Source organism: Salmo trutta, chromosome 21, assembly GCF_901001165.1.
Source record: "Salmo trutta chromosome 21, fSalTru1.1, whole genome shotgun sequence".
Classification (NCBI taxonomy): domain Eukaryota; kingdom Metazoa; phylum Chordata; class Actinopteri; order Salmoniformes; family Salmonidae; genus Salmo; species Salmo trutta.
Genome location: NC_042977.1, coordinates 49,466,288 through 49,491,414, shown reverse-complemented (window position 1 = coordinate 49,491,414; position 25,127 = coordinate 49,466,288). Strand labels below are relative to the sequence as shown.

At 43.8% G+C, this 25,127-nt stretch overlaps 1 protein-coding gene across 1 annotated transcript in view; it reads left to right on the top strand.

Moving 5' to 3' along the window:
- Nucleotides 1–25,127, top strand: part of LOC115156484 (piezo-type mechanosensitive ion channel component 2-like) — a 215,456-nt gene that overhangs the window by 25,983 nt on the left and 164,346 nt on the right. The window contains exons 3-4 of the mRNA XM_029703905.1: nt 2,551–2,676; nt 20,276–20,318. Of these exons, the coding sequence (XP_029559765.1) occupies nt 2,551–2,676; nt 20,276–20,318 (169 nt within the window). The remainder of the gene's footprint in view (nt 1–2,550; nt 2,677–20,275; nt 20,319–25,127) is intronic.

Sequence of the window (25,127 nt, the reverse complement as noted above, 5' to 3'; positions counted from 1 at the left end):
GTCTCTCTCTCTCTCTCTCCCTGTCTCTCTCTCTCTCCCTGTCTCTCTCTCTCGCTGTCTCTTGCTCTCTCTCTCTCTCTGTCTCCCTCTCTCTTGCTCTCTCTCTCTGTCTCTTGCTCTCTCTCTCTCTCTCTCTCTCTCTGTTTCTGTCTCTGTCTCTGTCTCTCTCTCTCTCTCTCCCTCTCTCCCTCTCTCTCTGTGTCTCTTGCTCTCTCTCTCTGTCTCACTCTCTCTCTCTCTTGCTTTCTCTCTCTGTATCTGTCTCTCAATTCAATTCAATTCAATTCGCTTTATTGGCACGACGTAACAATGTACATATTGTCATAGCTTATTTTGGATATTTACAGTATAAAAATAAATAAAAATGAGAATCAAAATTGTCAACAGGACAACAGTAACAACAATAACCAAGGGTCAAAATAACCATACATTGAACAATAACAATAAGCATACATTAGAGGACATGTGCAGGTTTATTGGTCTGTCAGACACTGTCCCTCAACTTATGGCAGGCAGCAATGTAGTGCGCTGCCAACACACAGCTCTCTGCGTCCTCCCCCAACAGGACGGGTAGCCTATCCTCATCAGAGAGGTCTTTGAAACCTTGAATAAGGGTTTCAAATTTGGGAAAATGACACTCTCTAATTGTTTTATATTTTTTACATTTTGTCAGGAAATGCAGCTCTGTCTCAGGTTCTGCTGTTGTGCAGTGGTTGCACAGCCTTTCCTCTACAGGGAGCCAGGTTTTCCTGTGTCTACCCTTCTCAATGGCAAGGCTGTGCTCACTGAGCCTGTACTTTGTCAAGGTTTTTCTAAGGTTTTGATCAGTAACCATGGTAAATAGTTAGCCATGGTGTACTGTCTATTTTGGGCCAGATAGCACTGCATTTTGCTTTGTTTGCGCTTGTGTTTCCCAATAAGCAATGTAGTTTTGTTTTGACTGTGTTGTAATTTGGTTTATTCTGATTGATTGGATGTTCTGGTCCTGAGGCTTCAGTGTGTTAGTAGAACAGGTTTGTGAACTCAGCCCGAGGACCAGCTGGATGAGGGTCCTGAGGCTTCAGTGTGTTAGTAGAACAGGTTTGTGAACTCAGCCCCAGGACCAGCTGGATGAGGGGACTCTTTTCTTTGCTTAGCTCTTGGCATTGCAGGGCTTGGTAATGATATGAGAGGGGGTCACTGTATTTTAGATGTTTCCAAAACTGAATTGCTCTTTTTTGAGTTTTTATTATTAGTGGATATTGGCCTAATTCTGCCCTGCATGCATTGTTTGTAGTTTTCCTCTGGACATGTAGGAGAATCTTACAGAACTCTGCATGCAGGGTTTCAATGGGATGTTTGTCCCATTTGATGAAATCTTGTTTTGCAAGTGGACCCCACACCTCGCTGCCATAGAGTGCTATTGGTTCAATGACATATTCAATTAGTTTTGGCCAAATTTTAATAGGTATTTCAATTTGAATTTGCTTTTTAATGGCGTAGAATGCCCTGCGTGCTTTCTCTCTCAGTTCATTCACTACATCATTAAGGTGTCCAGTTGAGCTTATTTTTAAACCTAAGTAATTGTAGTGCGTACAGTACTATATATATTTAAACCTCAGTAATTGTAGTGTGTACAGTACTCTATATATGAACTTTGGTCTAATTCCCTGAGATCTGGATCTTCTCTGGAAAATCATTATTTTAGTCTTTTTGGGGTTTACTGCCAGGGCCCAGGTCTGGCAGTACTGCTCTAGCAGGTCCAGGCTTTGCTGTAGGCCATGTGCTGTGGGTGACAGCAGGCATATGTCATCTGCGAAGAGTAGGCATTTAACTTCTGAATTGTAGAGACTAACACCAGGGGCTGAGGATTTTTCTAGAATAGTGGCCAATTCGTTAATGTAAATATTGAAGAGTGCAGGGCTCAGATTGCAACCCTGGCAAAGGCCCCGCCCCTGGTTAAAGAATTCTGTCCTTTTCTTACCAATTTTAATGCTGCACGTATTGCCAGTATACATTGATTTAATTATGTCATATGTTTTACCCCCTACACCACTTTCAATAACTTTGTAGAACAGTCCTGTATGCCAAATAGAATCAAATGCTTTTTGGAAGTCGATAAAGCAAGCGTATATTTTGGTATTATTTTGGTGGACATGTTTATCTATCAGGGTGTGTAGGGTGTAAATATGATCAGTTATGCGATGTTTTGGTATAAATCCAATTAGGCTTTTACTCAAGACAAGTGTCTCTCTCTCTCTCTCTCTCTCTCTCTCTGTCTCTGTCTATGTCTATGTCTTTGTCTCTGTCTCTGTCTCTGTGTTCCAGAGGCACTTGTGAATGCATTCTTTGATTTCCCAATGAAAACAAATTAACTTTATCCCCCTTCTTCCAAATGTGTGTACTCATTGACTTCCCCTCAATTGGGTTGAAATAAGCATAGGCTGGAGGGAGTTTGGCAGGGAAGGGGCAGAAAGTGCTTTAGTGTTCAATTCTGAGGCCCTTGCTGTGCATCATCCTTGTCTAATAAATGTAAGAAGTTAAAGTTCCTTGTTGTTATTTGTCCTCCAGGCCACACGGGGCGTCTGCTCATGTCCCTGTGCTTCAGCAGTCTCAGCTTCCTGCTCTTCCACATCATCTATCAGATCACTGTCAACAGCCTACTGGCCGGGAACAACATAGACCGCGCCTTCAACTGTGAGTACTGAGTCTGTACCCTGACTTAACCCTAACTCTGTTGACCCCCACTACTGAGTCTGTACCCTGACTTAACCCAAACTCTGTTAACCCCCACTACTGAGTCTGTACCCTGACTTAACTCTAACTCTGTTGACCCCCGCTACTGAGTCTGTACCCTGACTTAACCCTAACTCTGTTAACCCCCACTACTGAGTCTGTACCCTGACTTAACTCTAACTCTGTTGACCCCCGCTACTGAGTCTGTACCCTGACTTAACCCAAACTCTGTTGACCCTCACTACTGAGTCTGTACCCTGACTTAACCCAAACTCTGTTGACCCTCACTACTGAGTCTGTACCCTGACTTAACCCTAACTCTGTGGACCCCCGCTACTGAGTCTGTACCCTGACTTAACCCTAACTCTGTTAACCCCCACTACTGAGTCTGTACCCTGACTTAACTCTAACTCTGTTGACCCTCACTACTGAGTCTGTACCCTGGCTTAACTCTAACTCTGTTGACCCTCACTACTGAGTCTGTACCCTGACTTAACTCTAACTCTGTTGACCCCCGCTTCAACTGTAAGTACAGACCATGTTCCTGTTCCATTCGTTACATGTACAGTACCAGTCAAAAGTTTGGACACACCTACTCGTTCAAGGGTTTTTCTTTATTTTTTACTATTTTCTACATTGTAGAATAATTGTGAAGACATTAAAAAATGATTAAATAAAACATGGAATCATGTAGTAACCAAAAAAAGTGTTTTAAAAATCAAAATATATTTTATGTTTTAGATTCTTCAAAGTAGCCACCCTTTGCCTTGATGACATCTTTGCACACTCTTGGCATTCTCTCAACCAGCTTCATGAGGTAGTCACCTGGAATGCGTTTCAATTAACAGGTGTGCCTTGTTAATTTGTGGAATTTATTTCCTTCTTAATGCGTTTGAGCAAATCAGTTGTGTTGTGACAAGGTAGGGGTGGTATACAGAAGATAGCCCTATTTGGTAAAAGACAAAGTCCATATTATGGCAAGAGAAAAGACAGTCCATCATTACTTTAAGACATGAAGGTCAGTCAATCCGGAAAATGTCAAGAAATGTGAAAGTTTCTTCAAGAGCAGTCGTGAAAACCATCAAGCGCTATGATGAAACTGGCTCTCATGAGGACCACCACAGGAAAGGAAGACCCAGACTTACCTCCGCTGCAGAGGATAAGTTCATTAGAATTACCAGCCTCAGAAATTGCAGCCCAAATAAATGCTTCACAGAGTTCAAGTAACAGACACATCTCAACATCAACTGTTCAGAGGAGACTGAGTGAATCAGGCCTTCATGGTGGAATTGCTGCCAAGAAACCACTACTGAAGGACACCAATAAGAAAAAGAGACTTGCTTGGGCCAAGAAACACAAGCAATGGACATTACACAGGTGGAAATCTGTCCTTTGGTCTGATGAGTCCACATTGAGATTTTTGGTTTCAACCGGCGTGTCTTTGTGAGACGTAGAGTAGGTGAACGGATGATCTCCGCATGTGTGGTTCCCACCGTAAAGCATGGAGGAGGAGGTGTGATGGTGTGGGGGTGCTTTGCTGGTGACACTGTCAGTGATTTGTTTAGAATTCAAGGCACACTTAACCAGCATGGCTACTATAGCATTCTGCAGCAGTACGCCCATCCCATCTGGTTTGCGCTTAGTGGGACTATCATTTGTTTTTCAACAGGACAATGACCCATCACACCTCACACCTTTTGATTTGTTTAACAGTTTTTTTGGTTACTACATGATTCCATGTGTGTTATTTTATTGTTTTGATGTCTTTACTATTATTCTAGTGAATACCCTAGAATAAGTAGGTGTGTACTGTTTGTGTGCTTGAACTTTGACCCTCAGTGTTGAAAGAGGGGTTGTTGATCACCCCAGTACAGGTGTAGCTCACCTCTCTCTCTCACCTGAGGGTTAGGTTAGTTTCCACACCATGCTCAGTCAGTACATAGTACCACTTTTGGTGTCTGAGGGCTCAGTCAGTACATAGTACCACTTTTGGTGTCTGGGGGCTAAGTTAGGAGATGTATCACTTTGGTGTCTGGGGGCTAAGTTTGGAGATGTACCACTTTTGGTGTCTGGGGGCTAAGTTAGGAGATGTACCACTTTTGGTGTCTGGAGGCTAAGTTAGGAGATGAACCACTTTTGGTGTCTGGGGGCTCAGTCAGTACATAGTACCACTTTTGGTGTCTGAGGGCTCAGTCAGTACATAGTACCACTTTTGGTGTCTGGGGCTAAGTTAGGAGATGTATCACTTTGGTGTCTGGGGGCTAAGTTAGGAGATGTACCACTTTTGGTGTCTGGGGGGCTAAGTTAGAAGATGTACCACTTTTGGTGTCTGGAGGCTAAGTTAGGAGATGTACCACTTTTGGTGTCTGGGGGCTAAGTTTGGTGATGTGTCACTTTTGGTGTCTGGGGGCTAAGTTAGGGGATGCATTGATCTCCACAGGTTCCAATGCAGAGAAGGGTAACAACTTTTCTGAACTATCATCTAAACTAATCTGAACAGCATTCCACATCCCACTAGCTATCTCAAGAATGTGTTCTGACTTATTGGAGGTATGATAGAGTTATCCTTACTGAACCTACTAACATGTTCTAACATAGACTTACTAAACCCACTAACATGTTCTAACATACACTTACTGAACCCACTAACATGTTCTCACATAGACTTACTGAACCCACTAACATGTTCTAACATAGACTTACTGAACCCACTAACATGTTCTAACATAGACTTACTGAACCCACTAACATGTTCTCACATAGACTTACTGAACCCACTAACATGTTCTCACATAGACTTACTGAACCCACTAACATGTTCTAACATAGACTTACTGAACCCAGTAACATGTTCTCACAGACTTACTGAACCCACTAACATGTTCTAACATAGACTTACTGAACCCACTAACATGTTCTAACATAGACTTACTGAACCCACTAACATGTTCTCACATAGACTTACTGAACCCACTAACATGTTCTAACATAGACTTACTGAACCCACTAACATGTTCTCACAGACTTACTGAACCCATTTATTGTTATTTTTCGTCAACGTTCTACCCAAAATACTCTGTAATGTCAAAGTGTAAGAAAAATTCTAACATTTATAAAAACATTTATGAAAAATAAAACACTCATATATCTATGTTTCAACACCCTGAGTCAATACATGTTAGAATCTCATTTGGCAGTGATTACAGCTGTGAATCTTTCATGGGTACGTCTCTGAGAGCTGTGAGTCTTTTTGTGTACGTCTCTTAAATGCTTTCCACACCAGGATTGTTCAACATTTACTTATTTAAAAAAAATGTTTTTTGTAATTTAGCTGACACTCTTATCGAGAGCGACTTAAAGTTAATGCATTTATCTTAAGATAGCTAGGAGGGACAACAACAGGTCAAGAGACCTGAGGTAGCAGAACAGAGTGCTCGGGTTGGGGGTGTAGGGTTTGAGCATAGCCTGGAAAGTAGGGAGTAGGGACAGTTCCTCTTGCTGCTCCATAGGTATGTACCATGATCTAGATGTGGATGAGAGCTTCAACTGGAGGCCAGTGGAGTGTGAGGAAGAGCAGGGTGACATGGGAAGAACTTGGGAAGGTTGAACACCAGGCGAGCTGCAGCGTTCTGGATAAGTTGGGAAGGTTGAACACCAGGCGGGCTGCAGCGTTCTGGATAATGTAAAACCAGACTGTCTACCTTGGCTACTTGAGGAGGGGTGGGGTCGAGGTGAGGAGGAGGATTATTTAAGATACTGTTTGCAGTGGATGTGAGCTTCGACTAGAAGCCAGTCTAGTGTGTGGAGGAGTGGGGTGACATGGGAAGAACTTGGGAAGGTTGAACACCAGGTGGGCTGCAGCGTTCTGGATAAGTTGGGAAGGTTGAACACCAGGTGGGCTGCAGCGTTCTGGATAAGTTGGGAAGGTTGAACACCAGGCGGGCTGCAGCGTACTGGATAAGTTGGGAAGGTTGAACACCAGGTGGGCTGCAGCGTACTGGATAAGTTGGGAAGGTTGAACACCAGGTGGGCTGCAGCGTACTGGATAAGTTGGGAAGGTTGAACACCAGGTGGGCTGCAGCGTACTGGATAAGTTGGGAAGGTTGAACACCAGGTGGGCTGCAGCGTACTGGATAAGTTGGGAAGGTTGAACACCAGGTGGGCTGCAGCGTACTGGATAAGTTGGGAAGGTTGAACACCAGGCGGGCTGCAGCGTACTGGATAAGTTGGGAAGGTTGAACACCAGGTGGGCTGCAGCGTTCTGGATAAGTTGGGAAGGTTGAACACCAGGTGGGCTGCAGCGTACTGGATAAGTTGGGAAGGTTGAACACCAGGTGGGCTGCAGCGTTCTGGATAAGTTGGGAAGGTTGAACACCAGGTGGGCTGCAGCGTTCTGGATAAGTTGGGAAGGTTGAACACCAGGTGGGCTGCAGCGTTCTGGATAAGTTGGGAAGGTTGAACACCAGGCGGGCTGCAGCGTACTGGATAAGTTGGGAAGGTTGAACACCAGGTGGGCTGCAGCGTACTGGATAAGTTGGGAAGGTTGAACACCAGGTGGGCTGCAGCGTTCTGGATAAATTGAAGAGGTTTGATGGCAGAAACGGGGAGCCCAGCCAACAGAGGGTTGCAGCAGTCCAGACGGGAGATGACAAGTTTCCTGGACTAGGACCTGCATCACTTCCTGTTTTGAGGTAGGGAGCGGTCACTGCTTTGATGTTTGCAGAGAACGACAGGGTGTTGTCCAGGGTCACGTCAATGTTCTTTGCACTCTGGGAGGGCGACACTGTGGAGTTGTCCACCGTGATGGCGAGGTCTTTGAGCGGGCAGACCTTCCCCGGGAGGAAGAGCAGCTCCGTCTTGTCGAGGTTGAGCTCGAGGTGGTGGGACCGACATCCAACCTGAGATATCTGCCAGGCATGCAGAGATGGGTGTCGCCACCTGGGTGTCAGAAGGGGGGAATTCAACATTCTTCAAGCTCTGTCAAATTGGTTGTTCATCATTGCCTGACATCCATTTTCAGGTCTTGCCATAGATTTTCAAGCAGATTTAAGTCAAAACTGTAACTCGGCCACTCAGGAACATTCTCTGTCTTCTTGATAAGCAACTCCAGTGTTGATTTGTCATTGTGTTGTAGGTTATTGTCCTGCTGAAAGGTGAATTCACGTCCCAGTGTCTGGTGGAAAGCAGACTGAACCAGATTTTCCTCTAGGATTTTGCCTGTGCTTAACTCCATTCCATTTCTTATTTATCCTGAAAAACTCCCCAGTCCTTAACGATGACAAGCATACCCATAACATGATGCAGCCACCACTATGCTTGAACGTATGGAGAGTGGTACTCAGTAATGTGTTCTATTGGATTTGCCCTGAACACAATAATTTGTTTTCAGTACAAAAAGTGAATTGCTTTGACACATTTTTTGCAGTATTATTTTAGTGCCTTGTTGCAAACAGGACACATGTTTTAGAATATTTTTAATTCTGTACAGGCTTCCTTCTTTTCACTGTGTCATTTAGGTTAGTATTGTGGAGTAACTACAATGTTGTTGATCCATCCTCAGCTTTCTCCTATCAATGCAAAATCAAATTTTATTGGTCACGTACACGTGTTTAGCAGATGTTATTGCGGGTGTAGCGAAATGCTTGTAAACTCTGTAACTGTTTTAAAGTCACCGTTGGCATTTACGGTGAAATCCCTGAGAGGTTTCCTTCCGTTCCGTCCGACTGTGTTAGGAAGGACGCCTGTATCTTTGTAGTGACTGGGTGTATTGATACACCATCTAAATGTGTAATTAATAACTTCATCATGCTCAAAGGGATATTCGACCTATATTTTTGTTGTTGTTGTTGAGATAAGGCAGAGATGTTTAGCGATGTAAAACTCTCATCGTGTATGGAAAATTAAGGGAAAGGGAACAACTTTTTACAGGCTGAAACAGGAAACAATGTGAGGGATTTAATTTTGTGAGAGGTGTTGGGAGGTGTTGGGAGTTGTGAATAGTGCCCTGTGTGTACTCACTGGACATCTGGAACACTTATCAGTTGTAAAACTCCACTGTGTCTAGACAAGGTAGAACCCTGATCCCCCCCCCCCTCCCCTTGTTCTAAGGGCCTCTCATGTTTTAACTGGAACTAAATACATTTTCCATTTCAATTTACCTTCCTCAGATGGTTATAATGACCATACCGCCTTGGGCAACACTGTACAGCACAGTAGGCAGTATGCGTTGGTAGCTACTAGCAGCTGCCAACATTAGCATTAAGGAAGGAAATCATTGGGTGTGAAGGGAGGGAAAGAAGGAGGGGGAGGGGAGGGGGGGAGGCAATTAGAAAAAGTTTTTTTTCTTTATAATTACCCGCAACATTAAACAGAGATACCTATATGAAACTGTGCATTTCTTTATTGCTCTGCGCTGCAGCATAAATGACTAGGGTTTAGAGGTTTTATTTAACACGTGAATAGCCTTCAGATACAGGGAGACACATTCCTTCTCCTTTTTTTTTTTTTTTTTAGACTGAAAGACTTTTGTATTACCAATAACATCTGAACAGAACGTTGTTGGGGTTTTTTTTTTGTCTGTTTTATTCGGACCAAATTTACGCAAGATTTTAGTTCCAGATTTCCGAGATAAATTTAAAGTCAGATCAAGTTAAAAATACTGTACAATGGAATTATATAATTATGTAGGAGACTTTGGTATTTCCTCTGTACATCACTGATGTACTCATGACACGTCACTGCATAACTGGCCTCTAAATTACAGGTCTCAGTTCAGATACTCATCCAAATAATGTCACGTCTGTTCCAATGATCGGACCAAAATGCAGCGTCGGTTTCGTTCCACGTATTTATTGGACAGTGGAACTTAATGCGATACAAAAAATAAACTGAAGGAACAAAACAACAAACCGTGACGCAGGAAGAACAAACACTACCCACAAAACCCAGGTGGGACAACTTAAAATATGGCCTCCAATTAGAGACAACGACAACCGGCTGCCTCTAATTGGAGGTCATGCCAAACAAAACCAACCTAGAAATACAAAACTAGAAACTAAACATAGAAATACAAAAACGGACAAACACCCCCCTGTCACGCCCTGACCATAGAAAATAACAACTTACTATGGTCAGGACGTGACAAATAATATGTGAAGATGTTGGTATTTCCTTAGTACTGTACATTACTAATGCCTGTCAAAACAAAAATCATTATTTATAGTAGGTCGTCTATCCAGATCTAACATCTCTACACCCCTTTCGTTTTGGCTAGACCACGGGGATATGGACAAGAAGCTTTCTCTCATTCTGAAACAGTTCTGATCTTATCTCAGGATAGTGTACATCATTTCCTGTGCTTCTTTATTGGCCAGAGCCAAATAAGCCATTAGGGTCATAACTTGACATGTATGAATGGACTGACTACCTCACTAAGCTAACATGGTGACAGACAGCTGCTACTAAGCAGAGCAGGGAGAACGGAGATTAATAGACAGGAGCAGACAGGAGCAGGCCTGCTTGTCTCGCTCCTCCTCCTACTCCTGTTCCTCCTCCTGTTCCTCCTCTTCCTCCTTTTCCTCCTCCTCCTCCTGTTCCTCCTCCTGCTCCTCCTCCTGTTCCTCCTCCTGCTCCTCCTCCTCCTACTGTTCCTCCTCCTCCTCCTTTTCCTCCTCCTGCTCCTGTTCCTCCTACTGTTCCTCCTCCTTGTCCTCCTCCTGCACCTCTTCCTCCTTTTCCTCCTCCTCCCCCTGTTCCTCCTGTTCCTCCTCCTCCTCCTCCTACTGTTCCTCTTCCTGCTCTGGATCTTCTCTCTCTCTCTCTCTCTCTCTCTCTCTCCTCACTGCTTTGGGCTGAGGTTTAAATACAGCCCTCATCCCCAGCCACATATAAATTCACCCCAACCACCACCACGGCCCTCCTGCTAAATTTGACACCTCCCTCCCTGGGCAGATAGAAAGTAATTATATATTATTAATACGTAATATTATTTATCATTATATTATAGTCACACTGTAAATGTGACAGCGTTTAAATATGGCCAGTGGAAAAGCGTGCAGCACTAGACTATCAGGATCAAGGGAGAGAGAAGAATGCAATGAAACTGTCAAATCTACAGCAGTAATCTGACAGGGTAAAGTAATCTGACAGGCAGCCTCCCGGGTGCATCGCAGTGCTAGCTGTACCACCCGAGATTCTGGGTTCGAGTCCAGGCTCTGTCGCAGCCGGCCGCGGCCGGGAGGCCCATGGGGCGGCGCCCAATTGGCCCCAGCGTCGTAGGGGAGGGTTTGGCCGGCAGGGATATCCTTGTCTCATCGCGCACTAGCGACTCCTGTGGCGGGCCGGGTGCAGTGCACGCTGACCAGGTCGCCAGGTGTACGGTGTTTCCTCCGACACATTGGTGCGGCTGGCCTCCAGCGGGCATTGTGTCAAGAAGCAGTGCGGCTTGGTTGGGTTGTGTTTCGGAGGACGCACGGCTCTCGATGTTCACCTCTCCCGAGTCCGTACGGGAGTTGGATACCACAAAATTGGGGAGAAAAAAGGGTACAAAAAAAATAGTGTAACAGGGTAAAGTAGTCTGACAGGGTAAAGCCAGTAGTCTGACAGGGTAAAGCCAGTAGTCTGACAGGGTAAAGTAGTCTGACAGGGTAAAGCCAGTAGTCTGACAGGGTAAAGCCAGTAGTCTGACAGGGTAAAGCCAGTAGCCTGACAGGGTAAAGCCAGTAGTCTGACAGGGTAAAGCCAGTAGTCTGACAGGGTAAAGCCAGTAGTCTGACAGGGTAAAGTAGTCTGACAGGGTAAAGCCAGTAGTCTGACAGGGTAAAGCCAGTAGTCTGACAGGGTAAAGCCAGTAGTCTGACAGGGTAAAGCCAGTAGTCTGACAGGGTAAAGCCAGTAGCCTGACAGGGTAAAGCCAGTAGTCTGACAGGGTAAAGCCAGTAGTCTGACAGGGTAAAGCCAGTAGTCTGACAGGGTAAAGTAGTCTGACAGGGTAAAGCCAGTAGTCTGACAGGGTAAAGTAGTCTGACAGGGCCAAGCCAGTAGTCTGACAGGGCCAAGCCAGTAGTCTGACAGGGTAAAGCCAGTAGTCTGACAGGGTAAAGTAGTCTGACAGGGTAAAGCCAGTAGTCTGACAGGGTAAAGCCAGTAGCCTGACAGGGTAAAGCCAGTAGCCTGACAGGGTAAAGCCAGTAGTCTGACAGGGTAAAGCCAGTAGTCTGACAGGGCCAAGCCACTAGTCTGACAGGGTAAAGCCAGTAGTCTGACAGGGCCAAGCCAGTAGTCTGACAGGGCCAAGCCAGTAGTCTGACAGTGTAAAGCCAGTAGTCTGACAGGGTAAAGCCAGTAGTCTGACAGGGTAAAGCCAGTAGTCTGACAGGGTAAAGTAGTCTGACAGGGTAAAGCCAGTAGTCTGACAGGGCCAAGCCAGTAGTCTGACAGGGTCAAGCCAGTAGTCTGACAGGGTAAAGCCAGTAGCCTGACAGGGTAACGTAGTCTGACAGGGCCAAGCCAGTAGTCTGACAGGGTCAAGCCAGTAGTCTGACAGGGTAAAGCCAGTAGTCTGACAGGGTAAAGTAGTCTGACAGGGTAAAGCCAGTAGTCTGACAGGGTAAAGCCAGTAGTCTGACAGGGTAAAGCCAGTAGTCTGACAGGGCCAAGCCAGTAGTCTGACAGGGTAAAGCCAGTAGTCTGACAGGGTAAAGCCAGTAGTCTGACAGGGTAAAGTAGTCTGACAGGGTAAAGCCAGTAGTCTGACAGGGTAAAGCCAGTAGTCTGACAGGGTAAAGCCAGTAGTCTGACAGGGTAAAGCCAGTAGTCTGACAGGGTAAAGTAGTCTGACAGGGTAAAGCCAGTAGTCTGACAGGGTAAAGCCAGTAGCCTGACAGGGTAAAGTAGTCTGACAGGGTAAAGCCAGTAGTCTGACAGGGCCAAGCCAGTAGCCTGACAGGGTAAAGCCAGTAGTCTGACAGGGTAAAGCCAGTAGTCTGACAGGGTAAAGCCAGTAGTCTGACAGGGTAAAGCCAGTAGCCTGACAGGGTAAAGTAGTCTGACAGGGTAAAGCCAGTAGTCTGACAGGGTAAAGCCAGTAGTCTGACAGGGTAAAGCCAGTAGTCTGACAGGGTAAAGCCAGTAGTCTGACAGGGTAAAGTAGTCTGACAGGGTAAAGCCAGTAGTCTGACAGGGTAAAGCCAGTAGTCTGACAGGGTAAAGCCAGTAGTCTGACAGGGTCAAGCCAGTAGTCTGACAGGGTAAAGTAGTCTGACAGGGTAAAGTAGTCTGACAGGGTAAAGCCAGTAGTCTGACAGGGTAAAGCCAGTAGCCTGACAGGGTAAAGTAGTCTGACAGAGTCAAGCCAGTAGTCTGACAGGGTCAAGATAAGTTATTTAAGGAAAGAGTCAGTGATATAATTAAGTTAGTTCATGAGAGTCAAGGATTTAGTTAAGTTAGTTAATAATAGAGTCAGCGAAATGTTAGTTAATGAAAGAGTCAGTGATATGGATAAGTTAGTTGATAATAGAGTCAGCGATATGGATAAGTTAGTTAATGAAAGAGCCAGTGATATGGATAAATTAGTTGATAATAGAGGTAGTGATATGGATAAGTTAGTTGATAATAGAGTCAGTGATATGGATAAGTTAGTTGCTAATAGAGTCAGTGATATGGATAAGTTAGTTGATAATAGAGTCAGTGATATGGATAAGTTAGTTAATGAAAGAGAGTGATATGGATAAGTTAGTTGATAATAGAGTCAGCCATATGGATAAGTTAGTTAATGAAAGAGTCAGTGATATGGATAAGTTAGTTAATGAAAGAGTCAGTGATATGGATAAGTTAGTTGATAATAGAGTCAGTGATATGGATAAGTTAGTTGCTAATAGAGTCAGTGATATGGATAAGTTAGTTGATAATAGAGTCAGCGATATGGATAAGTTAGTTAATGAAAGAGTCAGCGATATGGATAAGTTAGTTGATAATAGAGTCAGCGATATGGATAAGTTAGTTAATGAAAGAGAGTGATATGGATAAGTTAGTTAATGAAAGAGAGTGATATGGATAAGTTAGTTGATAGTAGAGTCAGTGATATGAATAAGTTAGTTGATAATAGAGTCAGCGATATGGATAAGTTAGTTGATAGTAGAGTCAGCGATATGGATAAGTTAGTTGATAGTAGAGTCAGTGATATGGATAAGTTAGTTGATAATAGAGTCAGCGATATGGATAAGTTAGTTGATAGTAGAGTCAGTGATATGGATAAGTTAGTTGAGAATAGAGTCAGTGATATCGATAAGTTAGTTGATAGTAGAATCAGTGATATGGATAAGTTAGTTGATAATAGAGTCAGTGATATGGATAAGTTAGTTAATGAAAGAGTCAGTGATATGGATAAGTTAGTTAATGAAAGAGTCAGGGATATGGATAAGTTAGTTGATAATAGAGTCAGTGATATGGATAAGTTAGTTGATAATAGAGTCAGTGATATGGATAAGTTAGTTGCTAATAGAGTCAGTGATATGGATAAGTTAGTTAATGAAAGAGTCAGCGATATGGATAAGTTAGTTGATAATAGAGTCAGCGATATGGATAAGTTAGTTAATGAAAGAGAGTGATATGGATAAGTTAGTTGATAATAGAGTCAGTAATATGGATAAGTTAGTTAATGAAAGAGAGTGATATGGATAAGTTAGTTAATGAAAGAGAGTGATATGGATAAGTTAGTTGATAGTAGAGTCAGTGATATGGATAAGTTAGTTGATAGTAGAGTCAGTGATATGGATACGTTAGTTGAAAATAGAGTCAGTGATATGGATAAGTTAGTTGATAGTAGAGTCAGTGATATGGATAAGTTAGTTGATAATAGAGTCAGTGATATGGATAAGTTAGTTGATAGTAGAGTCAGTGATATGGATAAGTTAGTTGATAGTAGAGTCAGTGATAATGATTAGTTATTGGCTCAGTGAACACTTATGGCTTTTTATATTTTGAGGCGGTTATAATAAAACCCAGGACAGGTTCTTCAGCAACTCGCCTCTCCGCAGATTATTCTGTATCACACATGTCACCTTCCTTCCGATGTTACTTATGTCATTGCTAATGCGCGATGTTATATGAGGAATGCTATAGTCTACAATACAGTTCGTCCCCCCCCCCCCACACACACAGACCCACACACCCTCCATACACCTGTATGCTCCTCAGTTTGGGCTGGGAGAAGTTAGGTGTTACAAATATTTGGACCTGGACATTCCTAACATTACTGTGGTTGTTATGTCGAGGTTGTGACTTGAAGGGTTTCCTGTTTCAAGACAGTCCTCTTGGTCTGAAAAGAGCCAAAGAGCAAACCAGACACACTGTGTTATTCTAGTGTCGACTGCTGCTGGGCTTCCTGTTAACGTTAAACACCTCCGCCAAGAAAAGATGTACTGAGCTGCCTTCTCGGCTTCCACCAACATGGATGGATGTTTCTAGGCCTCTGTTCAAATCAAATCACATTTTTATTGGTCACATAACACACGGTTAACAGATGTTAATGCGAGTTTAGCGAAATGCTTGTGCTTTTAGTTCCCGACAGTGCAGTAATATCTAACAAGTGATCTAACAATTCCACAACAACTACTTAATACACACAAATCTAAAAGGGGTGAATGAGAATATGTACATATAAATATATGGATGAGCGATGGCCGAGCAGCATGGGCAAGGTGCTATATATGGTATAAAATACAGTATATACATATAATATGAGTAATGTAAGATATGAATACATTATTCAAGTGATATTGATTATATTTTTTGCCTTCCTGTGACATCGGGTGATGTAGGTGTCCTGGAGGGCAGGTATTTTGTCCCCGGGGATGCGTTGTGCAGACCGCACCACACTCTGGAGAGCCTTGCGGTTGTGGGCGGAGCAGTTGCCGTGCCAGGCTGTGATACAGCTCTACAGGATGCTCTCAATTGTGGATCTGTAAAAGTTAGTCAGGGGTTTGGGTGACAAGCCACACTTCTTCAGCCTCCTGAGGTTGAAGAGGTGCTGTTGCGCCTTCTTCACCACGCTGTCTGTGTGGGTGGACCATTTCAGTTTGTCGTTGATGTGTACGCCGAGGAACTTAAAATGTTCCACTTTCTCTACTACTGTCCCTTCGATGTGGATAGGGGGTGCTCCCTCTGCTGTTTCCTGAAGTCCACGATCAGCTCCTTCATTTTGTTGATGTTGAGTGAGAGGTTGTTTTCCTGACACCACACTCTGAGTGCCCTCACATCCTCCTTGTAGGCCGTCTCGTCCTTGTTGGTAATCAAGCCCACTACTATTGTGTCATCTGCAAACTTGATGATTGAGTTGGAGGCGTGCATGGCCACGCAGTCGTGGGTGAACAGGGAGTACAGGAGGGGGCTGAGCACGCACCCTTGTGGGGCCCCAGTGTTGAGGTTCAGCGAGGTGGAGATGTTGTTTCCTACCTTCACCACCTGGGGACGGCCCGTCAGAAAGTCAAGGACCCAGTTGCACAGGGCGAGGTTGAGGCCCAGGGCCTCCAGCTTAATGATGAGTTTGGAGGGTACTATGGTGTTGAAGGCTGAGCTGTAGTCAATGAACAGCAATCTTACATATGTTTTCCTCTTGTCCAGATGGGATAGGGCAGTGTGCAGTGTAATGGCGATTGCATCATTTGTGGACCTATTAGGGCGGTATGCAAACTGAAGTGGGTCTAGGGTGTCAGGTAAGGTGGAGGTAATATGATCCTTGACTAGTCTCTCAAAGCACTTCATGATGACAGAAGTGAGTGCTACGGGTCAATAGTTATTTAGTTCAGTTATCTTTGCCTTCTTGGGGTACATGAAAAATGGTGGCCATCTTGAAGCATGTGGGGACAGCAGACTGGGATAGGATGATTGAATATGTCCGTAAACACACCAGCCAGCTGGTCTGCGCATGCTCTGAGGACACGGCTAGGGGTGTCGTCTGGGCCAGCAGCCTTGCGAGGGTTAACACGTTTAAATGTTTTACTCACGTCGGCCACAGAGAAGGACAGGGGGGGTGGCGCAGTTCTCGTTAGCGGGCTGTGACGGTGCCACTGTATTATCCTCAAAGCCGGCAAAGAAGGTGTTTAGTTTGTCTGGAAGCGCGTTGTTGGTGTCTGTGATGTGGTTTTCTTTTTGTAGTCCGTGATTGTCTGTAGACCCTGACACATACGTCTCGTGTCTGAGCCGTTGAATTGCGACTCCACTTTGTCCCTATAACGGCATTTTGCGTGTTTGATTGCCTTGCGGAGGGAATAACTATACTGTTTATATTTCAGACAGATTCCCAGACATCTTTCCATGGTTAAATGAGGTGGTTCGCGCTTTCAGTTCTCTTTGCGCGAATGCCGTCATCCATCCACGGTTTCTGGTTAGGGAAGGTTTTTATAGTCACAGTGGGTACAACATCTCCAATGCACTTCTTTATAAACTCACTCATCGAATCAGCGTATAGGTCGATGTTATTCTCTGAGGCTACCCGGAACATATCCCAGTCCGCGTGATCAAAACAATCTTGAAGCGTGGATTTCGATTGGTCAGACCAGCGTTGAATGGTTCTAGTCACTGGTACATCCTGTTTGAGTTTCTGCCTATAAGACGGTAGGAGCAAGATGGCGTCGTGGTCGGATTTGCCGAAGGGAGGGCGTCGCCGGGGCTTTGTATGTATCGCGGAAGTTAGAGTAGCAGTGGTCGAGTGTATTACCCCCGTGCGTAGTGTAATCAATATGCTGATAGAATTTAGGTAGCCTTGTTCTCAAATTTGCTTTGTTAAAATACCCAGCTACAATAAATGCAGCCTCAGGATATATGGTTTCCAGTTTACATAGAGTCAAGAGAAGTTCCTTGAGGGCCATCTTGGTGTCTGCTTGAGGGGGAATGTACACAGCTGTGACGATAACTGACGAGAATGTTACAATCTCTGACGTCTCTCTGGAAGGCAACCCTTGCTCGAATTTCATCTACCTTGTGGTCAAGAGACTGGACATTGGCGAGTAGTATACTCGGGAGCGGTGGGCGATGTGCCCGTCTACGGAGCCTGATCATCTGCCCCTTCTGCGGCGCCGTTGTTTTGGGTCGGCTTCTGGGATTAGATCCACTGTCCTGGGTGGTGGTCCGAACAGAGGATCTGCTTGTATCTGCTTGTATAGTTCTTCCCGGCTGTATGTAATAAGACTTAAGATTTCCTGGGGTAACAATGTAAGAAATAATACATAAAAAAACAAAATACTGCATACTTTTTTAAGGACTCGAAGAGAGAGAGAGAGAGGAAGAGAGGGAGAGAGAGAGAGAGAGAGAGAGAGAGAGAGAGAGAGAGAGAGAGAGAGAACCAATTTGTAGAGAGATAAGAGGATAAAATGATGAAGAGATGTCAGAAGGAAGGTGTGTCTGTGTTGAGAGAGAGAGCAGTAGAGATAGAGAGAGATAAGAGGATAAAATGATGAAGAGATGTCAGAAGGAAGGTGTGTCTGTGTTGAGAGAGAGCAGTAGAGATAGAGAGAGATAAGAGGATAAAATGATGAAGAGATGTCAGAAGGAAGGTGTGTCTGTGTTGAGAGAGAGCAGTAGAGATAGAGAGAGATAAGAGGATAAAATGATGAAGAGATGTCAGAAGGAAGGTGTGTCTGTGTTGAGAGAGAGAGCAGTAGAGATAGAGAGAGATAAGAAGATAAAATGATGAAGAGATGTCAGAAGGAAGGTGTGTCTGTGTTGAGAGAGAGAGCAGTAGAGATAGAGAGAGATAAGAGAATAAAATAATAAAGAGGGGTCAGAAGGTGTATTACATGTAGTTAGTTATAAGACCATCTGCCTTTGAAGTCAAAATGTCACAACTGAACCTCCATCAGTGTGATATTCAACACCAAAATACTCTGCTAAGTAATTGAGAAAACACACACACACACACCTCTAAATTGATTTGTCATTATTCTAGATTAGTCTGTAGTCTTCAGTCACAAGGTGATGATGTGTTTTCCTTGGCACTGGAACAAAGGCATTATCAGCCGTGGATAATTTTGTGTGTTATCGGCCGTGGGTCATTTTGTGCGTTATCGTCCGTGGGTCATTTTGTGCGTTATCCGCCGTGGGTCATTTTGTGCGTTATCCGCCGTGGGTCATTTTGTGCTTTATTGTCCGTGAGTCATTTTGTGCGTTATCCGCCGTGGGTAATTTTGTGCGTTATCTGCCGTGGATCATTTTGTGCATTATCAGCCGTGGATCATTTTGTGCATTATCAGCCGTGGATCATTTTGTGCGTTATCCGCCGTGGATCATTTTGTGCATTATCAGCCGTGGATCATTTTGTGCATGATCAGCCGTGGGTCATTTTGTGCGTTATCTGCCGCGGATCATTTTGTGCATTATCAGCCGTGGATCATTTTGTGCGTTATCCGCCGTGGGTAATTTTGTGCTTTATTGTCCGTGGGTCATTTTGTGCATTATCAGCCGTGGATCATTTTGTGCGTTATCCGCTGTGGGTAATTTTAGCCATGAGGTGAATATAAAATAATAGAATACCTGGAAATGTGTCTTTAAGAATGGTACTCAGGAACACTCCAAACTAGTAGTGAAAGTAGCTCAATCAAGTGTCTAAATCAACCAAGCGCTATTCCTGCTCTTAATCTGTACCTGCTCTTAATCTGTACCTGCTCTTATGAAATGGTTTTAATCTATAACTGTTCTTATGAAATGCTCTTAATCTGTACCTGCTCTTATGAAATGCTCTTAATCTGTACCTGCTCTTATGAAATGTTCGTAATCTATACCTGCTTTTATGAAATGCTCTTAATCTATACCTGATTTTATGAAATGCTCTTAATCTGTACCTGCTCTTATGAAATGCTCTTAATCTGTACCTGCTCTTATGAAATGCTCTTAATCGGTATCTGCTCTTATGAAATGCTCTTAATTTGTACCTGCTCTTATGAAATGCTCTTAATCTGTACCTGCTTTTATGAAATACTCTTAATCTGTACCTGCTCTTATGAAAGGCTCTTAATCTGTACCTGCTCGTATGAAATGCTTTTAATCTGTATCTGCTCTTATGAAATGCTCTTAATATGTACCTGCTCTTATGAAATGCTCTTAATCTGTACCTGCTCTTATGAAATGCTCTTAATCTGTACCTTCTCTTATGAAATGCTCTTAATCTATACCTGCTCTTATGAAATGCTCTTAATCTGTACCTGCTCTTATGAAATGCTCTTAATCTGTACCTGCTCTTATGAAATGCTCTTAATCTATACCTGATTTTATGAAATGCTCTTAATCTGTACCTGCTCTTATGAAATGCTCTTAATCTGTACCTGCTCTTATGAAATGCTCTTAATCTGTACCTGCTCTTATGAAATGCTCTTAATCGGTATCTGCTCTCATGAAATGCTCTTAATATGTACCTGCTCTTATGAAATGCTCTTAATCTGTACCTGCTCTTATGAAATGCTCTTAATCTGTACCTGATTTTATTTAATGCTCTTAATCTGTACCTGCTCTTATGAAATGCTCTTAATCTATACCTGCTCTTATGAAATGCTCTTGTGATTTTGTTCAGGTTCAACGTGGGAGAAATCTATACGTCAGATTGGCTTTGAAAGGTAAGACAATACAAACATACTGTAAATACAAACCTACAGTATACTGTACATAATATAGACTTCACAAAATAACGAAGTTATTATTATACACCCTAAAATTATAGAGATACTGTAGATATAGAATACAGGGTCTTCAGAAAGTATTCATACATCTTGACTTTTTCCACATGTTGTTGTGTTACAGCCTGAATTTAAAATTGATTCAATTTAGATTTTTGTCACTAGTCTACACACACAATATACCCCATAATGTCTAAGTGGAGTTATGTTTTTAAACATTTCTTGAGTCAACCCCTTTGTTATGTCAAGCCTGAATAAATTCAGATATAAAAATGTGCTCAACAAGTCACATAATAAGTTGAATGGACTCACTCTGTGTGCCATAATAGTGTTTAACATGATGACTACCTCATCTCTGTACCCCCCACACATACAATTATCTGTAAGGTCCCTCAGTCAAGCAGTGAATTTCATAACACAGATTCAATCACAAAGACCAGGGAGGTTTTCCACTGCCTCACAAAGAAAGGCCCCTACTGGTTCCTGCTACTCTTCCTGAGGTTTATTATGGATCCCCATTAGTTCCTGCCAAAGCAGCGGCTAATCTTCCTGGGGTTTATTATGGATCCCCATTAGTTCCTGCCAAAGCAGCGGCTAATCTTCCTGGGGTTTATTATGGATCCCCATTAGTTCCTGCCAAGGCAGCGGCTACTCTTCCTGGGGTTTATTATGGATCCCCATTAGTTCCTGCCAAGGCAGCGGCTACTCTTCCTGGGGTTTATTATGGATCCCCATTAGTTCCTGCCAAGGCAGCGGCTACTCTTCCTGGGGTTTATTATGGATCCCCATTAGTTCCTGCCAAAGCAGCGGCTAATCTTCCTGGGGTTTATTATGGATCCCCATTAGTTCCTGCCAAGGCAGCGGCTACTCTTCCTGGGGTTTATTATGGATCCCCATTAGTTCCTGCCAAGGCAGCGGCTACTCTTCCTGGGGTTTATTATGGATCCCCATTAGTTCCTGCCAAGGCAGCGGCTACTCTTCCTGGGGTTTATTATGGATCCCCATTAGTTCCTGCCAAAGCAGCGGCTAATCTCCCTGGGGTTTATTATGGATCCCCATTAGTTCCTGCCAAGGCAGCGGCTACTCTTCCTGGGGTTTATTATGGATCCCCATTAGTTCCTGCCAAGGCAGCGGCTACTCTTCCTGGGGTTTATTATGGATCCCCATTAGTTCCTGCCAAAGCAGCGGCTACTCTTCCTGGGGTTTATTATGGATCCCCATTAGTTCCTGCCAAGGCAGCAGCTACTCTTCCTGGGGTTAATTATGGATCCCCATTAGTTCCTGCCAAGGCAGCGGCTACTCTTCCTGGGGTTTATTATGGATCCCCATTAGTTCCTGGCATGGCAGCGGCTACTCTTCCTGGGGTTTATTATGGATCCCCATTAGTTCCTGCCAAGGCAGCGGCTACTCTTCCTGGGGTTTATTATGGATCCCCATTAGTTCCTGTCAAGGCAGCAGCTACTCTTCCTGGGGTTTATTATGGATCCCCATTAGTTCCTGTCAAGGCAGCGGCTACTCTTCCTGGGGTTTATTATGGATCCCCATTAGTTCCTGCCAAGGCAGTGGCTACTCTTCCTGGGGGTTTATTATGGATCCCCATTAGTTCCTGCCAAGGCAGCAGCTAGTCTTCCTGGGGTTTATTATGGATCCCCATTAGTTCCTGCCAAGGCAGCAGCTACTCTTCCTGGGGTTTATTATGGATCCCCATTAGTTCCTGCCAAGTCAGCAGCTACTCTTCCTGGGGTTTAATATGGATCCCCATTAGTTCCTGCCAAGGCAGCAGCTACTCTTCCTGAGGTTTATTATGGATGCCCATTAGTTCCTGCCAAGGCAGCATCTACTCTTCCTGGGGGTTTATTATGGATCCCCATTAGTTCCTGTCAAGGCAGCAGCTACTCTTCCTGGGGTTTATTAGGGATCCCCATTAGTTCCTGCCAAGGCAGCTACTCTTCCTGGGGTTTATTATGGATCCCCATTAGTTCCTGCCAAGGCAGCAGCTACTCTTCCTGGGGTCCAGCAACATTAAGGCAGTTATATACAATTTTAAATATTAAATGAAATTAAATTTCATTACACTTTACCCAACACATTCAGTGTGCTCCCCTCAGGCCACTACTCCACGATCACATATTTACAATACAACATCCATGTGTACGTGTGTGTGTGTGTGTGTGTGTGTGTGTGTGTGTGTGTGTGTGTGTGTGTGTGTGTGTGTGTGTGTGTGTGTGTGTGTCTGTACCTGTGTGTGTGTCTTTTCACAGTCCACAATATTCTTTAAGGTGTATTTTTACCTGTTTTTTAAAATCTGATTCTACTGCTGCATCAGTTACCTGATGTGGAATAGAGTTCCATGTAGTCATGGTGCTATGTAGTACTGTGTGCCTCCCATAGTCTGTTCTGGACTTGGGGACTGTGAAGAGACCTCTGGTGATATGTCTTGTTGGGTATGGATGGGTGTCTGAGCTGTGTGCCAGTAGTTTAAACAGACAGCTCGGTTCATTCAACATGTCAATACCTCTCATAAATACAAGTAGTGATGAAGTCAATCTCTCTTCCACTTTGAGCCATGAGAGATTGACATGCATATTATAAATGTTAGCCCTCTGTGTACATCCAAGCGCCAGCCGTGCTGCCCTGTTCTGAGCCAATTGTAAGTCCCTCTTTGTGGCACCTGACCACATGACTGAACAGTAGTCCAGGTGAGAGAAAACTAGGGCCTGTAGGACCTGCCTTGTTGATAGTGTTGTTAAGAAGGTAGAAACTAGGGCCTGTAGGACCTGCCTTGTTGATAGTGCTGTTAAGAAGGTAGAAACTAGGGCCTGTAGGACCTGCCTTGTTGATAGTGCTGTTAAGAAGGTAGAAACTAGGGCCTGTAGGACCTGCCTTGTTGATAGTGCTGTTAAGAAGGTAGAAACTAGGGCCTGTAGGACCTGCCTTGTTGATAGTGCTGTTAAGAAGGTAGAAACTAGGGCCTGTAGGACCTGCCTTGTTGATAGTGTTGTTAAGAAGGTAGAAACTAGGGCCTGTAGGACCTGCCTTGTTGATTGTGTTGTTAAGAAGGTAGAGCAGTGCTTTATTATAGACAGACTTCTCCCCATCTTAGCTACTGTTGTATCAATATGTTTTGACCATGACAGTTTACAATCCAGGGTTACTCCAAGCTGTTTAGTCACCTCAACTTGCTCAATTTCCACATGATTTTGTCAAGCGTGTCGTAAGGAGAGGACCAAAACGCAGCGGGAATATGTACACTCGTCTTCTTTATTACAGCCAAAGAAGGAAAAACCCAAAACAAACACGTATACAAAACACAACGACGATAGACAGGCCGGTAAGGCAAAAAGCTATACACAGCACAATCTCCCACAAACTAACAGGTGAAAACAGGCGACCTAAGTATGACTCTCAATCAGCAACAACGATGTACAGCTGTTCCTGATTGAGAGCCACACCAGGCCAACACAGAAATACAAAACTAGAACAGCCCCTTAGAAATACAATACAAGAACATACCCAACAACCCGGAACACCTAGATCAAACACCCCATCTTACATAAATACATACCTAATAAACCCCGAACCACTTAAATCAAATACCCTTTCTACATAGATACACCACTAAACCCAGAAACACTCTACACAAAATAACCCTCTATATAAACACATAACCAAAAACATGTACAACAAATACCCTCTGCCACGTCCTGACCAAACTACAATAACAAATAGGCCCTTTACTGGTCAGGACGTGACAGATTTATTACAAGATTTATTTGAGGTTTAAGGTTTAATAAACGATTTGTCTCATTGAAATTCCCACACTTCTCGTTCTATTCTGGGTAATACAAGTGAAGGATCTCACATGTATTTCTGCTCAATTCAGTGTATTCAGTGGAAGCTGGTGTGCCTTTAAATCTGAGGATTGTGTTTGATACCTTTCCATTGATTCCATCCCAAACATTACAACGAGTCTATCCTCCCATTTGTCCATCCACTAGCCACCACAGATTGAGTTTGGAGGCTTGTATACAATCCACTTCCCAAATATCCTTAAGTAGTGCGAGCCGGTTTCTCCAATAAGTACCAATACCAATACCACTTAATGTAATGTGTATGCGTGGCCAGAGATCTGACATGGGCTATGTGTCCTAAATGGCACCCTATTCCCTTCGTAGTGCACTACTTCTGACCAGGTCCGATTGGGTTCTGGTCGTGCTATATGTAGGGAATTGAGTGCCATTTGGGACACGACTTAGGTTTCTAAAGGCTCTTGATGGTTCTGACCTGTACTTCTCAACTTGTGGTTTCAGTTAATGCATGCTAAACCTCATTAGGTCTGGCAGTCTGTCAACAAGCCCTATGTGATGCATGTTAAACCTCATTAGGACTGGCAGTCTGTCAACAAGCCCTATGTGATGCATGTTATACCTCATTAGGACTGGCAGTCTGTCAACAAGCCCTATCTGATGCATGTTAAACCTCATTATGTCTCTCACAGCCTTTACCGCTCAGCCCAGTGCCCCTCTCTGTCTGTACAGTCGTGGCCAAAAGTTTTGAGAAGGACACAAATATTAATTTTCATAAAGTCTGCTGCCTCAGTTTGTATGATGGCAATTTGCATATACTCCAGAATGTTATGAAGAGTGATCAGATGAATTGCAATTAATTGCAAAGTCCCTCTTTGCCATGCAAATAAACTAAATGCCCCAAAAAAACATTTCCACTGCATTTCAGCCCTGCCACAAAAGG